The sequence below is a fragment of the Neltuma alba genome, unplaced genomic scaffold, assembly GCF_004799145.2.
Source record: "Neltuma alba isolate B1F8T4 unplaced genomic scaffold, ASM479914v2 tig00012194_pilon, whole genome shotgun sequence".
In the NCBI taxonomy this organism is placed as follows: Eukaryota; Viridiplantae; Streptophyta; class Magnoliopsida; order Fabales; family Fabaceae; genus Neltuma; species Neltuma alba.
The window spans coordinates 172,439-188,849 of record NW_021636734.1 but is presented as its reverse complement, the minus strand read 5'-3'; the positions used below and the strand labels follow the sequence as shown (position 1 = coordinate 188,849).

Below are 16,411 nucleotides of genomic sequence, written 5' to 3'. Positions count from 1 at the left end.
ACTATTGGAGTGTTTCAGTGTATGCATTGACCTTGTACACCTCATTAAAAAAAAAGAGAGAGGCAAATTTGTTGCTATTTTTCTGTCTTTTAACAAATTTAATAAAGCATTAATTGCTTTAATTATGATAGTACTATTATCTTTGCTAATTTTAAAAGTCAAACGCAACATTAATGATTAAAACATTAATTTCAATCGGGATCTTAATGTTGACTTGACTCCAGGCTCTTCAAAGTCATGCTTCGATTTTCTTCCAATAATATCGTGTGTCGTCGTGATCATCAAAACTAAGAGTGAGTAAAACCGAACCATAACTGAAAATTAAATCGAATCAAACTCAATTTCAGTTTTTTTGGTAGATTATTTCGGTTTTCGATTACATATTTGTTTTTTGTTTTTTTAACAATTCGGTTTTAGTGTTCGATTCGGTTTGTGAAAAAAAAAATTTAGTTATAACCAAAAAACCAAAAAAATATATTATATATTTATATTTAATAAATATTATTATAATAAATATATGTGTGGGTTTATTTGAACTTTTTAAATATATTTATATTCAATAAATATGATTATAATAATAAATATTATTATAATAAATCACATTAAATGATAAAATATTTATTAATTATTGGTTGTAATTGTGTTTTATTATTATTATTAATTTAAAATCACTTTTTATATTTATATATTTTGGTTAATCAGTTAACCGAATCGAAATATTTTAATTAATTCGGTTTTAGTTATTTCGGTTATTACTGATAATTAAACCGAAAAACTGAATACTCGCCTCTTCAAAACTAATGTTGTGTGCTGAGTGTTTTATTTTAAATGCTACCTAATTGGAAGACATAAAACACATGGGGTATCTGGGCTCCCAAAGAGGTACTCAACGTAGGAAACATAATACTGGGCTTCATTGCAATCGCCCGCCTTTATAAAAACAAACCCAACTACATGATTCCAACGCTACTGTTCACGTTAAAAACAATTACTTCAAACATTATAAACATGTTAATGCTGTGTACGGTTTTCATTAATACACACAACACGACTTGGTTCTACAACAGTAAAAAAAAATTAATACATATATTGACTAAAACAGAAAGAATTCATTGTACTAGCAGAAATACTGGGCATTGAGTATAGACAATTGTTGTAATCTGCAAAGGAAAAATAGGGCATATTTGAAATGTATTTTTTAATCATGATTTATAAAAGACGAGGTAAACTGCAAACATGTTAGAAGAATTTTGTCTCATGTGACAAGATCACAGTATTGACCTAAGAAAATAATTGGGAACATAATGCTTTAATTTTTCACTGATTAAGAGACAGATAAACAAGAAAGAGAGGAGAAGCAGTGGGGCGGCAATATAGTTGGCAATAAGAAATATAAAACGATGAAACACCCATGGCTTTGACGGAGATATTAACAAATGGAGTGAATGAATGGTCGATCTCTCCCCCTCTCCATAGCACACGCCCAAAGCACAAAAGTGAGAATGCAAAAGTCAAATTCAGCTGTTATTGAAATTGTCATACCCTCTCCGTCATGCAACATTTTCAAGACATATAAATAATCTGTATGGAAATTTTAATACTATTTCGTCTTTTTGTTCATATTAATTACAGGTCAGTTTTACTGTGTTTATTGTCTCCTTCTTCCTTTCTGTAGGCAAGGGCGTTTTATTAAAAAAAAAAATCTATTTTAATATCTTTATTATTTTTCACTAATTTTTTTAAGTTACGTAATTTAATTATTTTTATATTATAAAAAAATGAAATGGACTCTCTCTCCTACATCATCCATGCCAACTCAGGCAATCACCAAATGGCCGGCGCCCTCACCCGGCGCGGCTAATATATTTTTGTATCCATTGGCCAACTTCATTGGTTTGTTTTTTACCCCTCCCAAAATTCAACGTCAATTATAATTATAATTTTCGATGTTATCCAGGTTAACGATTTGAATTAGTATTATTTTTAAAATGAAGCTTGACCATGTTAACAACCGGAAAAGAAACAAATACGGAGAGTTTCATACGCAATTATTTCAACGTTAGTCCAAATTACTTTTTTGCACCACAAAATACTTTTTTCTCCGCAGAACAATATACTTTAAGTTCGGACTTCGGACAGTAAGTTTTGGGAAATTTTTCACAAATATGAAATATAATTATGTAATTCTTTTCCTTAAAAACTATAGTATATAATCAAGAGGAAAAAAAATAATATAATCGACGCAGTTAGCTTTATTTTATATAAAATAATACTAGCATGTTGGAGAAGTCAACAAGTCATAGATATATAACTATTTAATTAACATTAGATGGAGACGAATAAGCCAGAATAGCGATGGCAACTTGGGCATCGTCATCTTTTTGCGCTCTGTATATAAACATGCTCAGATATCACAATCCGATCCTGTCGAGAAACAAAGCAAATTCACTTGGTAGCTAGTGGGGTACAAGCAATTTGCAATACTAAGCCAAGTAACCAAACAATGAAGATATCATCGGTTGTTGTCTGCATCCTGGTGCTGGTTCTTCCCATGGCATTCGCCAAGCTCAAGCTCGGATTCTATGACTCCTCCTGCCCTAATGCAGAGTCCATCGTGAAGCAAGCCGTGCAGAGGCGATTCAACGACGACAAGACCATCACTGCGGCCTTGCTTCGCATGCACTTTCACGACTGTTTCGTCCGAGTGAACATTAATTCCGCATTTTAATTACCCGTTTAAAAATTTGAGTGATAATTCCATATTGTACTAATTATTCTGGCTAACTGATTAATAACATGAATCGCAGGGTTGCGATGCATCGTTACTGATAAACTCCACTGACGCCGAGAAAGACGCTGGTCAAAACGCAAGCGTACGGGGATTTGATTTCATCGACGAGGTGAAGGAAAGGCTTGAAGCAGCGTGCCCTTCCACGGTGTCGTGTGCTGATATCATAACACTAGCCACCAGAGACGCCGTGGCTCTGGCCGGAGGACCCAAATATGAGGTTCCCACCGGGCGACGCGACGGGCTTGTCTCTAGAAGCAGCGAGGTTGATTTGCCAGGACCTGGCATCTCAGTGCAGAATGCCTTGAATTTCTTTGCCAGGAAGGGAATCGGACGACTAGACATGGTGAGCCTTATGGGTGGACACACGGTGGGAAAGGCGTTTGGTAGATTTTTGGACGCCAAGACGCCCTTCGCAGTGGATAACCAGTACTATAAGCAAATTCTTCAAAAAAATGGCGTTCTGTCTATTGATCAAAACCTTGCTGTCTCTACGTCAACAAAGAGTATTGTTACTGCCCTTGCATCTGACACTGCTCAGTTTCAGCAAAGCTTCGCTGATGCAATGGTCAAGATGGGTAGAATTCAAGTTCTGGTTGGTAATGCAGGAGAAATCCGTAAGAAATGCAGTGCTTTTAACAATTAATTAAGCACGACCGCAGAATTGCTACAGTTTTTTATACTTTTTATTGTGAAATGTCGAATTGTATGCTTGTTTCTATTTCTATTTGGAAATTAACGTGACGTAGTCAAATAACAAAATGCAGCAACGCTGAGTTCTTTTTTAATACTAAAATTAACCAAATGAGAATTACATTTTTTTTTCCAATGAGGAAGCTGGACAGCGACTTTGACATTAAAGGAAGTTCGAACGAGACGAGTAGAACTTTTTAGAAGGAAAAGGTTGCCTGTTCACAGGCACAGGTCTAATTTTAGCCTTTTTAACGTCAGCCGGCACCTAGCTAGCTGCACAATTGTGTACGTGTGAGCGCTTATGCATGGAATTGCAGCAAGATGCATGTTAATTAGGTCCAGTTGCTAATATGATTGTAAATAGTGTAATTTGAGCTGTACGTACTACTAAGTACCATTTAACTTTATGATCCAGTTGTCACTATTTTTTAGTACTAAGAAAAACAAATGGAGGTATAGTACATAATTAAGCAAGTGAGAATTAAGATTTTTGAATAAGGAAACTGGCGGGACAACGACTACGAAAAGACGTTCAAATTAGGAGACAAATGGAACTTTTATAGAAAGAAAAATGTTATTTGTACTTGTGAACAGGTCCAGTTATAAGACAGAGTTAGTTAGCATCTTGCTGCTGACTGTATATTTGAGGAAGTTTGAGCACATGGCATTGAAGCTAGCTGTCCTGTTATTGTTGGGCCGTTACGGCTATTCATATAGATTACACAGGGATAATTAATATGTAAGTCTTTACAGTTTTAATTGATTTTGAATCAGGTCCTTATAGTTTTATTTCTTTTTATTAGGTTTTTATACTTTCACATATTTTTAATTAAGTCTTTGTATTTATTTTTCTTTTTATCAAATTCTTATAAGTTCACCTCATTTTTAATTAAGTCCCGGAATTTTTTACTCTTTATTTTATGAATTCTAATAGGAAAAATTACAAATAAAGACCCCCAAATATGTAAAATTGTGATTTGGGATCTTGAATTTAGAAAATAATAAATAAGGACCCAGTCTCATTTTTGTAAATATGAAATGTGAGTAAAATGTCTGAAATACCTCTCAATCAAATGACAAATTGATTATAACAAATTAAATGACAAGTTCACTTTAGCAAATGATAACTTCAATAGATCAAATCACAACTTGGTTGAGCGTATGCTAAATGACGAGTTGACTATAAGAAATGACAAGTTCACTTTAATGAATGATAATTTCAGGAGACCAAATTACAATATGATTGAGGGGCATTTTAGATATTTTATATATGCAAAAGTGAGATCGGGTACTTATTTGCTATTTTTTAAATTCAGGATCCCAAATCATAATTTTACATATTTGGGGGTATTTATTTGTAATTTTCCCATTCTAATAATACTGTTCTATAATCATAAAATAGTATATATTATTTAATATTAGTTTATAAACAATAATATTTTAAAAATAATGAATTATTATAATAATTTTATTTTTTTCCAGCAAGAAAATATTAATTGTTCCAAAAAAATTTCTTGAATTAATTAATTATATTACTAATATTAATTTAATTTTATTATTAATATTTTATATTTTTGTAATCTATTTAATTAAGTTTATATTTAACTAATAAATAAAAATTAAAACAACATGGACCTGATTAAGAATTTAGGGAAATTATAAGGACTTTATAAAAAGAAAAATAAATACAAGAACCTAATTAAAAACATGTGAAACAATAAGGACCTGATAAAAAAAACCTATAAAGACTTGATTTAAAATTGGTTAAAACTATAAGGGCTTGCAGATTAATTAATCCGATTATATATTAATAAAAAATTGTTGTGTTAAAATTATATCTTCTTCTTTCGTAAATACGATAAATTTCGTCCGGTAAACATTTTATTTGAAGAAAATGCATGAATCTCTAAACTTGGTGTGATTTTTTCGGTAAATAGAACTGTGGCTTGCCTCATATCTTACAAAATGATAAATTTAGATTAAAATGTTTTTTCATATAAGACTTTGTTGATGAATAATTTGTAAATACATCTATAAAGCTTGAAGGCATACCTCAACTCAAACAGCAAACTTATTGATTCAAATCACTTAAACTTTTTTTATTGGGAAAAAATTTAAAAAAAAACTTTATATATATTTTTTAATTTTGAAACTTGCAAAATAAAAGTTTGACCGAGTTCTTGATGGCACTGTCTTCTTTCGCTCTCCACAAAAGTGAGCACATCGGATTCACATGACATTTTGGAAGGTTCATACAAACCAAGCGGACCAATCTAGGAAGAAAGAGAACTATTTTCAACGAGAACTTTGGAATAAATTCCAAGGTTAAGGCAGCTAACATCTAGTTCTTGAAACGAACGCACGATCGAGGACGTACGCAGTTCAGCCCAAGACGTTCTACTCCTCCGGTCCTTAATATAAGACTCAATTATTGAGTTGGTTTTAGTCCTAAATATAAGACTCATTTCTTATATCTATCAATAATCTCTAAATTACCCTTATGGATACTCCCTCAACCATAATTAAGTAGAAGAGGGAGAGGGGGTATTGAGAAAGATGATTATGGTGTTTTAAGAAAAACGTGTCATATTTATTATAATTAACTAACTTACCTAACTTCCTTAATCTAATCAAATTAGTTAAATGGGTCTTATATTAAGGATCGGAAGAGTATTATTTATCTCTTTGAACGTAACATTTTCGAAGATGTTAGGAGATTGCGTTATATGGATAGATGAATGCTTCTATATCATTGTCCAGAATCGAAAATGACGTTTACCTCCCCACTATGTATAGTTATCATCGTCGTCGACGACCTAGGATCGGTGGTTATTAAGCGGAGAAATAATACTACTTCCGGTACTTAATACAAAATCTTATTTGACTTTTATTTTGATCCTAAATATAAGACTCTAATTTACTTTGTCTATCATATTTAAGCATGTTTTTCCAAGATAATCTTTATAACAATGGTAGTTCTAACCAATACACATACACTTGATTAGCAAGGGTATTTTAGAAAGACAACACCTATTTATTAGAATAACTAACTTAACTTATTTTTTTTAATCTTTTCAAATTAGTTAACTAGCTCTTATAGTATTCAATAGTTGAATAAGTTCATTATATTATTTATTATGTCAGCGAAGAAGCCAAAATCATCGAGGGTGGCTAGCTGTATGCATGGATATGATCTCAAGTATAAATAATAGATGACTTCACTGGGACCAAAAGCGCAAGACATTAATTACGGGGAAAATCAAGCAAGCATGTCTACACACAGCAAGAACAAGACGCTGCTCTTATTTTTCTTCTTTTTCCTCCACAAACTTCCCTCCGGATTTGGAGCTCTACAGGTTGGTTTCTATGGCTCTTCCTGTCCAAAAGCAGAGTCCATTATACAGCAAGTGGTGCAGCGCCGTATCAGTGACGACAGGTCCCTAGCCGCATCTCTGCTTCGCCTGCAATTCCATGACTGTTTCGTTCACGTAAGGCGCCTTAATAATGAAAATTCGTTTAGTTCTTTCTATTCGTAAACACGACATGCTAATGAACGCGTACGTTAAATAACTATGTGTTGTTTTCTTCCAGGGATGCGATGCCTCGCTTCTGATAGGAACCGGGAACGAGCATGGATTAAAGAAACCAGAGAAAGGCGCGTTTGATAGCCTCTTCCTTCGAGGATTTGAAGTAATCGACGAGATCAAAGAAAGCCTGGAAGCCGAATGCCCTTCTACAGTTTCTTGTGCCGATATCATAGCACTTGTGGCCAGAGATGCGGTGGGTGTTGCCGGAGGACCCAAATACGAGGTTCTTACAGGGAGGCGCGATGGCCTTGTTTCAAATGCCGGCGACGTTAAATTACCACAGCCTGATTTTTCAACGAAGCAAGCTCTTGATTCTTTCATCAGTGTTGGTTTAACATCATATGACATGGTTACCCTTTTGGGTGCTCATACCCTTGGTGTTGCCCATTGTGGTTTCATCGACCCTAGGCTCGAACCAAGTTCTGATGGGAATCAATCTTCTGATCACCCTCCGATGGATCCATTGTTGAAAGCCAAGCTGGCCAAGTATTGTTCTGAGGATGAAAATCGCCGTGTGTTTATGGACCTAGGTTCACCCTTTGTTTTTGACAATTCATTCTATAAGCAGCTTCTTCTGAGAAGGGGCATATTGGAACTGGATGAACGCCTCGCTTTTGATAATTCCACAGGAGTTCTTGTTTCCAGGTATGCAGCAGACAACGGGGCATTTCTGCGGAGCTTTGCGAGAGCCATGGTCAAGATGGGAAGCATTCAAGTTCTTGTTGGAGAGGAAGGGGAGATTCGAAAGAATTGTGGGGCTTTTAATAATCCCGAGTAGAACTGATTATAACCGAGAGACTAGCTAGCTAGCTTCCTGAATAATTAGGCCATACACATGACCTAACTATAGTTCCGATGGCTGTAGTATCAAACTTATGTTTGCTTGTATGTGCACGTTCAGGTCAGAATTCAGATTAGAAATACCAGAGGATAAAAATCCCTCGTAGAAACGGTTTGCATTGCCTGAATTCTCATCGATTCTATTTATGGCTTTTGGCCAGAGAATTCGCATCGTTACTGCATGTAGAATATTTTATGAATTTAGAATAATAAAAGTTCCTCAATTAAGTTCAGTAGTAAATATAGATTCTAAACATACAAAGACTTGTAGTTGTGACGGTCTGACAGATCAACTCTCAGGGGTAAAGTCCACGTATATTCTGTTAGGACCACGTATAATCTCGTCATTGCTATATGATATTTACATAAACAAACACGCTGTGCTTTAGCTATTAATGATTTTTTATAAGATATAAATACTAAATTACGAAGATAAGAAATTAGTTTAAATAATTTAAAATAATAAATATTTTAAAAAATATATATTCAGCGAGTGCGATGAGAGGGACTAACCGTTAATGAATAAGGTTGGCCGTGCCCCCGGCGGTCCAACAGGCTTCCCAAGACCCGGTAATGAATCCCTCTGACCCTACGATGGATCCTACGTACGATGAAGGCTGAACTGACCAAGTTACGTTCTACCACGACCAACTCTGAAGCCGTGGCGTTTTTGGACCAAGGCACGCCGTTTAATTTTGACAACTCATTCTACAAGCAGCTTCTTCTGAGGAAGGGTATTGAAACTGGATCAACGGCTTGCTTTTGATAACTCCCGAGAGGTCTCGTTTCCAAGTATGCGGCAGATAATGAGATGTTTCTGCAGAGTTTTGCAAAAGCAGTAGTGAAGATGGGACGCATCAGGGTTCTGACCGGAGACCAAGGGCAGATTCGAAAGAATTGCAGGGCTTTTAATAATCCCGAGTAGAACACTAGTGTTTGAGCCATCGCAAGATTGTCTTCTAGTTCTTTTCCTCCGAATGTTTCATTTTCAATTCAATATCATTGCCGAGATGACAAGCTGGCGACCAGTTGCATTAGCTTTATAATAAGGCATTGACGAAGGACATTTTTATTAAACTAAAGTAAAACGGCAATTTGTTTTTTGGCATGAAAAACGACCCTTGCAATTACCGTGAGCTGCGAAACTTTTTCCCCCCAGAAAAACCTTCTTTTTTTTGGGTTGCCCACTTAATTTACTGGAGTTTTGCTCTGACTACATCTGAATCTAACCCGCGTTACGCACCTGGCTGTGGTGAGTGAGTCTTTCAACGGAGATTTCTGCATACGCTGAGGCTCGAACTCGAAGCCTCGCTTAAAAGAAAAAAAGAGAGACCTTCTAAACATACAGACAAGCAGCCTTGGTTTTGGGCCTTGCACCAATACGCGCAACTGACACAAAAGCCCAGTATAATGGGTTCTTTCTGTATTTAGGTAAGTTAGTTTGGTTCATGCCTGCAAATTAAGGAGGGGAGGCAGTGTTTTTTTCATGCTAGAAATGGATAGCCCATCAGGACACACTACCCATCACTATATATCCCATCAAATCATTATATAACAAAGTATATAAGCAAATTTTAGGGGGATTTAGGAGCTGCCTTGATTAGCTTTTTAGAAGTTATTTTACAATATGAGATAAATATGTTAGGGAAATCTTGTATCTGCTTACATTAAAACAACCTTTTCAAGTGATTCAGGGGTTGCCAAACTCTCCTTTAGAAATGGATGGAAACCATGGGTTGCACAAACACGTTATTTTAAGAAAGTTGGGTTACTGTAATTAAATAATTTAATTAGTTTATTTAACTAAATAAATAATTCGTACATTCAGAATCAGATGAGTAATAAGACAAGGTGTTATAATTTTTTATAATTTAACATTTTAACAATATAATTATCAATTCCTAACCCATTAAAGAGTCTTCACATAATTACACCCATCCTTTTCCCCCTTGGTGAATGCAGTGCCCTCAATTTTGTGCATACTCTTCACGTGCGGCTGCGCTTCCAACAATTTTCATTAATTAACACATAAAATTTGTTAAATCTTAATTAATCATATCTCTTGTGCACTCCTAACGCTTTTTTTTTTTTGTTAAATCATAATATTAAAAAGGATCCTAATCTAAAAAATTATCCGCATTCGAGACCACCAACCCACCCTCCACGTGAATTCCCCTCCCTTCAATTTCGTCCTGATCCTCCAACTTGTCTTTGTTTTAACCCCACCATTCTCATTATTGATGCAAAAAAGCAGCATTAAAAATTGTTGCGCGTTCCCCAAAATTGTTTCTGATTCGTAGTTTTAAATTCCTACTTGCATATTAAATTACGTGCAACTTTCCACTTACACACACAAGAAAAGTTTCATACATATCCACCTTCAATTGTTTAAACTTTTGGTAATCTCATTCGCTATTGACATTACTGTATTCCGCAATCCTTTGAGGGACTTGGCTTCTAAATTCAGGTGAACGCGCGCGCGCGCGCGTGTGAATAGTCGATGATAGAGCACATACATGGGTACCAGCTTTTAATTTCTTCCTACACACATGCTGAAAATTTTGACACTCATGGCGGCTTCAACTCAGAGCATGTGCTCGCATCTCCACAGATTAAACTTTACAGATGGTTTCCAAGTAAACTATGGATTTTATACTTATAATGTGTGCGTGACAAATCTCTCTCTCGCCCCCCACACACAGTTAGAAAAATAATATCGGTCATGGACTCCTTGCTTGCTCATTGGTTAACTTCCCAAAAACCATGCCTGGCTCTTCTTTTTATATTCACTTATTCAGCACGCGTTAATATAATTATTAATTTAGTGTGACTGTCCAGTCATCACTCCTCCTCACTAAGGCGAAAGCGTGGAGGACCTCCTCTCGCTCGATATATATAACTTCCGTTTGCCCCTCCCCAACACACGCAAATATACAGAGATCCAAAAAATGAAGATAGCCAATGTTATCCTCATCTTCCTTTTCGTGCTTCCCTTCTCATTTGCCGACCTCAGGGTTGGATTCTATCGCACAAGCTGCCCATCCGCTGAGACTATCGTCCGTCGAGCCGTGCGAAGGCACTTCAATCGCGAACGAACCATCACCGCCGACTTGCTTCAGATGCACTTTCATGATTGCTTTGTTAGGGTAAGATCCTCTACAAGTCCAAGCGACTCTATACATACGTGTTTTAGTATATGACTATATGTGTTTTGTCAAGCATAAATGTTGGCGGTATGGTTTCAGGGATGTGACGGCTCCATACTAATTGATCCACGAGGGCAAAAGGGATCGGAGAAGCAGGCGGGACCCAACATAAACCTCGAAGGCTTTGACTTGATAGACGAGATAAAGGCCGCCGTAGAAAAAGCTTGTCCTTCCACGGTTTCCTGCGCAGATATCGTAACACTAGCCACAAGGGATGCGGTGGCTCTGGCGGGAGGACCCAGATACAACGTTCCAACGGGGCGCCGTGACGGGCTGGTGTCAAGTCCTAATGAAGTGAATATTCCCGGACCGTCGCTGTCGGTGTCTCAGGCATTCGAATCCTTCAGAGTAAAAGGGTTTTCGTTGAACGAAATGGTGACTCTTCTGGGAGCTCACACGGTGGGCTTCACACATTGCAGTTTGGTCCGAGGCAGGCTGTCCAGTTTCAGAAACCGTGATCCTACCATGGACCCTGCTTTGGATGCTAAGCTGGGACGAATCTGTGGGTCGGCACAGAGGCCGGCAAGGAACGATCCTAAGATAGTGCTGGACCAAAATACATCGTTGGTATTTGATAACGAGTACTACAGGCAGGTTAGGATGAGGAGAGGTGTGCTTCATATTGACCAGCAGTTGGGTGTGGATGCGTCGTCCAGAGGCATCGTGGCTGGTTTTGCTGCCAACGGGAACAGCTTTAAGCGAAGCTTCGCGAAGGCTATGATAAAGATGGGAAGCCTTGATATTTTGGTTGGAAACGCTGGGGAGATCAGGAAGCATTGCAGGGCTTTCAATAATCCTCGCTAGAATAGCGTGTGTGTTTGGCCAATCATATATATTCCAGCTAAATTATTAAAGAAGGCTTCCGAGTCTTCAGTAGTAGTGGAGTCGAATTAATTATCTGTCTCATTGTATCGCATTGATCGCCCTATAAGATAGACGGTGGTGTGACCCTCAGACGTTGATCTTTTGGATTCTGGAATGATGATTTAATTTGGTTTACTTTTAAATCTTGAGAACGAATCTCTCGTGGAATGATTTGGTTTATATTTCTTACACGTGATCGTTTGCTGTAAGCTGTACATAGAAAAACGAAATAGTTCAAATTTACGAGCCAGCAAGGGAAGAATGTCTTGCCGGTTGGTTCTCCGGCGGAGACAACTGGGGCGGACAAACCAGCATAAAAAACTGTGGATTAATGTAAAATAAGAGATGAAGAAAGTCGGGAAAGAGCTGGGAACTCCTCCACGTAAGGTAATAATTAAGGATTATTGGATAAATTAGCATTAAACTTATGTTTGCTTGTATGTGCATGTTCAGTTCATAAGTCAAGATCAGAAATAACAGAATACGGAAAAATCCCCCATGGAAACGATTTGCATTGCCTGAAATCTCATCGATTCTGTTTATTGCTTTTGGCCAGAGAATTCGCATCGTTACTGCATGTAGAATATTTTATGAATTTAGAATAATAAAAGTTCCTCAATTAAGTTCAGTAGTGAATATAAATTCTAAACATACAAAGACTTGTAGTTGTGACAGATCAACTCTCAAGGGTAAGGTCCACGTATATGCTCGTCATTACTATGTGATATTTATATATGCCGTGTTTTAGTTATTAATTATTTCTTAATATAAGATATAAATAACTACATTACGTAGATAAAAAAATTAGCTTAAATAATTTAAAATAATAAATATTTAAAAAATATATTCAGCTCGTGTGACAAGAGACTAGCCGTTAATTAATAAGGTCATATTCATCAATAATTAAAGAAGTCAAAAATAAAAAATGATATTAAAAATTCTATAGAGACAATTTAATAGTGTTTGTTATTAATACAAATAAAGCATCTCTAACAAAAATTCTATTAATTGGTAGATTTGATGAGGTTGTGAGTTGACAGCTTAAGATTATTCGTTGAAGAAATGGCACGAATCTAAACTTCGTGAAATTCTGCTCATGCAGATCAAAAGTTTATCTATGAAACAAAATTCACGATAACAGAATTCAACCGATCGACATAAAACTCAGGGAGGAACATTATCGGAAGATCTTCGGAGCTATGGCTATAAGCGCTTAGTTATCATCGATGGTGTGGTGGACGTACGAGTCCCCTGAATTGAATGCAGTTAAGCCCCTAGTAGGATCCGTCAGGAATTCATAGCTTCATTATTTTATAATGCTTTCCAGAGAAGGCAGAAAGATCATTGGACGGCAAGCTCTGCTTCTACCCAAAATATAAATACATGACGACTCAATGGTGACAAAACCAGGCAAGCATGGCTACGCTCAGCAAGACCAATAACACGACTCCAATGCTGCTCCTATACTTCTTGTTCTTCTTATTCCAACAACTTCCGTCTGGATTTGGTGATCTGCAGGTTGGTTTCCACGGCTCTACCCCTTGTACAGAAACTGGTGCGCCAACAATTAAGCCAATACTGATCTTTGACCGCCGCTCTTCTTCGTTTGCAGTTTCATGACTGTTTCGTCAGGGTAAGACCCCACTAACACTATGTATAAACATATATTGCAAATTTATTTCCCTGCGTTAATTGATGATCACGTTGAATATATATAACTGAGTTTCTTGTAAGGATGTGATGCCTCGATTCTGATAGACTACACGGAGGGAAGGAATTCAGAAGAGGACGCGAGCCATAACTTGCTACTTCGAGGTTCGACGTGATCGATGATATCAAAGAAATCCTGGAAATTGAATGCCGTTCCACAGTCCCATGTGCTGATATCATCGTACTTGCCGTGAGAGCCCAAGTACGAGGTCCCCGCAGGGAGGCGCGATGGCCTGGTTTCAAATACGATGTGGACATACCAAAGTAGGGCTGTGCAAAAAACCCGATGGTCCAGATAACCCGATCCAGTCTGATAAAAGCCTGGTCCAGTCTAACCCGAAAAAAACAGTCCGAACAAAAAATCAGATAAGACCAGACTGGTTATCGGGTCAGACCGGGTTTCGGTTTCAGGCTGACTTTGTAGACCAGATGGTCTGGTCTGGTCTGACCCATGTTTTAAAAAATTTATAAATATGTATTTTTATTTCACCTAAATTAAATTCTTCCTTATTTTTTTCCTTTTCCATGCGCCTCCCTCTCTCTCCTCCATCATTGTCCTTTTCTTTCTTTTCCCCCTTTTCTCTTTCACTCTTTCCAATGCGCCTCTCCCCTCCCGTCATTTTCCCCCCCTCCTTTCCCCCATTTGCCTCTTTGTCCCCTCCTCCATCGTCTTCCTTTCCTTCTGTTGGCCCTTCTCTTTTCTTTTTTGCCATGGCATATCCTTATTGCTTCATCACTCTTCTTTGACCTTTTCTTCTCTCCTTCAGTCACAGCCTCTCTCAGATCTATCATTTTCTTTCCAAACAAGTAAGAAGAAGAAAACCCAGAAGTTGATCATATTTGTTGGCTTTATCTCGCTTCAAACAAGCCTTCATTTGCAGAATAAATCAGCACTATCACTATCTACAACATCCAACAAAGTCGTCGACTTGCCGTCCTTCCCCCCCTTTTTTCTGTTTCTTCTACATACTACTATATCTCCCTGTTATTTTTCTACATAAATGAGATTTATGCAAGCTTTAGTTTGCGATTATTGTGATTATGCTATAAAAAATTAAATCAGGGTGAAATTTTGGTTATGATAGAAGGGGGAATTTTGACTCTAATAAACGGGAAGGGAAAAAAGAAGAAGAGATTTTGAACTGGCTGGACTAGTCCAGGCAGCCTGCCAGACCAAGTCTGGTCCAGCCCGATGTCGGGTTAATGCCGGACCAAACCATGGGTTGATTTGTTCAACCCGATGCCTTAACCAGACCAGACCTCAAGTTGATATTAAACCCGGTCTGGTTTGGTCTATGCACAACCCTAGTTCGTTTGATATATAATACTCGCATGTTTTTTTAATTGCCACTCTATTTTTTAAAAAGTTACTTTGCTTAACTTTGGTATATAATCTTTGGTGGAAAAAAAATTACACTACCTCTAGTTTTTAATATAAAAACTCCTTTGACTTTTATTTTGATTCTGAGTATAACATCCCGATTATTTTTTTCTCTTGTATTTATTCTTTTTTTTCAAAATAGTTTTTATAATAATAATAGTTTTAACCAATATATTTTATTAATAATGATATTTTAAAAAACACAATATATATTTATGATAAATAACTAATATAACTAATTTTTTTAATTTATTTAAATTAGTTAACTCACTCATGAGTGTACCATCACGCCACGCTACCCGTCACTGCTGGGTTCCATACCCATCAAATCATTATTCAACAAAGTAATTAAGCAAATCTCTAGAAGGACATAGAACACGGAAGGAATCCAAGAGCGGGAGCATATGAGCATGGAGTACATGCTTATCATAATTTAAACCATCTATATCAGTTTTAGATAGTTTAGATTGAATTTAATTTTTTTATATACTTTAATCAAATTTTTGTTTTAATAGATATAGAATTTAAAATAAATATAATATCATAACTAACATGTCTTTAAAAGTTAAATTTATCATTGAAAAAATTGTATATTAAAAATTTTAAATCTAAATCATCCATATTAGATTTTGAATAGTTTAGATTACATTACAGTGATAAGTACATAGTGCTTATCATCGTAATGAACACTAAATGAAGACCCATTCAGGAGCTGCACTTAGCGCTTTTTTAGCAAGGTCTATGATATGATCTTGGAACCAGTTTTGATGCTCATCACCTTGATGAGCGCTCTAAACTTATCAGATCTGGACAGTTCATGTCTCATTTTGATGGTTTAGATTTAGTTTTTTTTATTCAAAATAATTATTTTCATATGTATAGAATTTAAAATAGGGATAATTTCTTATCTATCATTCTTTCAAAAAAAATAGTTTTTCTATTTAAAAATAATTAATTAAATATTTTAAATCTAAATCATCCAAGTGAAATATAGACAGTCTAGATCTGATAAGTTTATGATGCTTATCAAAGTGATGAGCACCGAAATTGGTTCCTCTGACCTTACACATGATTATTTTAGTAAGATTAGGTTACACAAGTTATAATTAAAATTAAGTAACTTAATTAGCTTATTTAATGTAATCAAATTAAATAAATAATTCCCACATTTAAAACAAATGCGTTATATTTTTTATATAATTTAATATTTTAATAATAATATAATTATCCATTCCTAACCACCCATTAAAGAGTATTTACGAACCAATTTTAGTACTTATCATGAAATCTAAACTATTTAAAACCAATTTTAATGGTATAAATTTAAAATCTTTAACTAGTT

General features: G+C 36.0%; 3 protein-coding genes across 3 annotated transcripts; all 3 read left to right on the top strand.

Annotated features, from left to right (window-relative positions):
* Positions 1 to 2,503: 2,503 nt before the first annotated feature.
* On the top strand, positions 2,504 to 3,434 carry LOC114724649 (peroxidase 57-like). The gene is made up of 2 exons (XM_028911043.1): positions 2,504 to 2,704; positions 2,808 to 3,434. The coding sequence occupies exons 1-2, from the start codon at positions 2,504 to 2,506 to the stop codon at positions 3,432 to 3,434; spliced, it is 828 nt and encodes a 275-aa protein (XP_028766876.1).
* Positions 3,435 to 6,750: 3,316 nt separating this feature from the next.
* Positions 6,751 to 7,846, top strand: LOC114724648 (peroxidase 44-like). Its single transcript, XM_028911042.1, has 2 exons — positions 6,751 to 6,969; positions 7,073 to 7,846. The coding sequence occupies exons 1-2, from the start codon at positions 6,751 to 6,753 to the stop codon at positions 7,844 to 7,846; spliced, it is 993 nt and encodes a 330-aa protein (XP_028766875.1).
* Positions 7,847 to 10,856: 3,010 nt separating this feature from the next.
* On the top strand, positions 10,857 to 12,121 carry LOC114724674 (peroxidase 44-like). The gene is made up of 2 exons (XM_028911079.1): positions 10,857 to 11,054; positions 11,154 to 12,121. Exons 1-2 carry the CDS (start codon positions 10,857 to 10,859, stop codon positions 11,916 to 11,918), a joined length of 963 nt encoding a protein of 320 aa, XP_028766912.1. The 3' UTR covers positions 11,919 to 12,121.
* Positions 12,122 to 16,411: the final 4,290 nt, after the last annotated feature.

Excerpts from the sequence above, each read along its gene's own strand:
- LOC114724649 (XM_028911043.1), top strand. The coding sequence starts at position 2,504 with ATGAAGATATCATCGGTTGTTGTCTGCATCCTGGTGCTGGTTCTTCCC. Across the intron at positions 2,705-2,807 it reads TTCACGACTGTTTCGTCCGA|GGTTGCGATGCATCGTTACT; the intron begins GTGAACATTAAT and ends CATGAATCGCAG.
- LOC114724648 (XM_028911042.1), top strand. The coding sequence starts at position 6,751 with ATGTCTACACACAGCAAGAACAAGACGCTGCTCTTATTTTTCTTCTTT. Across the intron at positions 6,970-7,072 it reads TCCATGACTGTTTCGTTCAC|GGATGCGATGCCTCGCTTCT; the intron begins GTAAGGCGCCTT and ends GTTTTCTTCCAG.
- LOC114724674 (XM_028911079.1), top strand. The coding sequence starts at position 10,857 with ATGAAGATAGCCAATGTTATCCTCATCTTCCTTTTCGTGCTTCCCTTC. Across the intron at positions 11,055-11,153 it reads TTCATGATTGCTTTGTTAGG|GGATGTGACGGCTCCATACT; the intron begins GTAAGATCCTCT and ends GTATGGTTTCAG.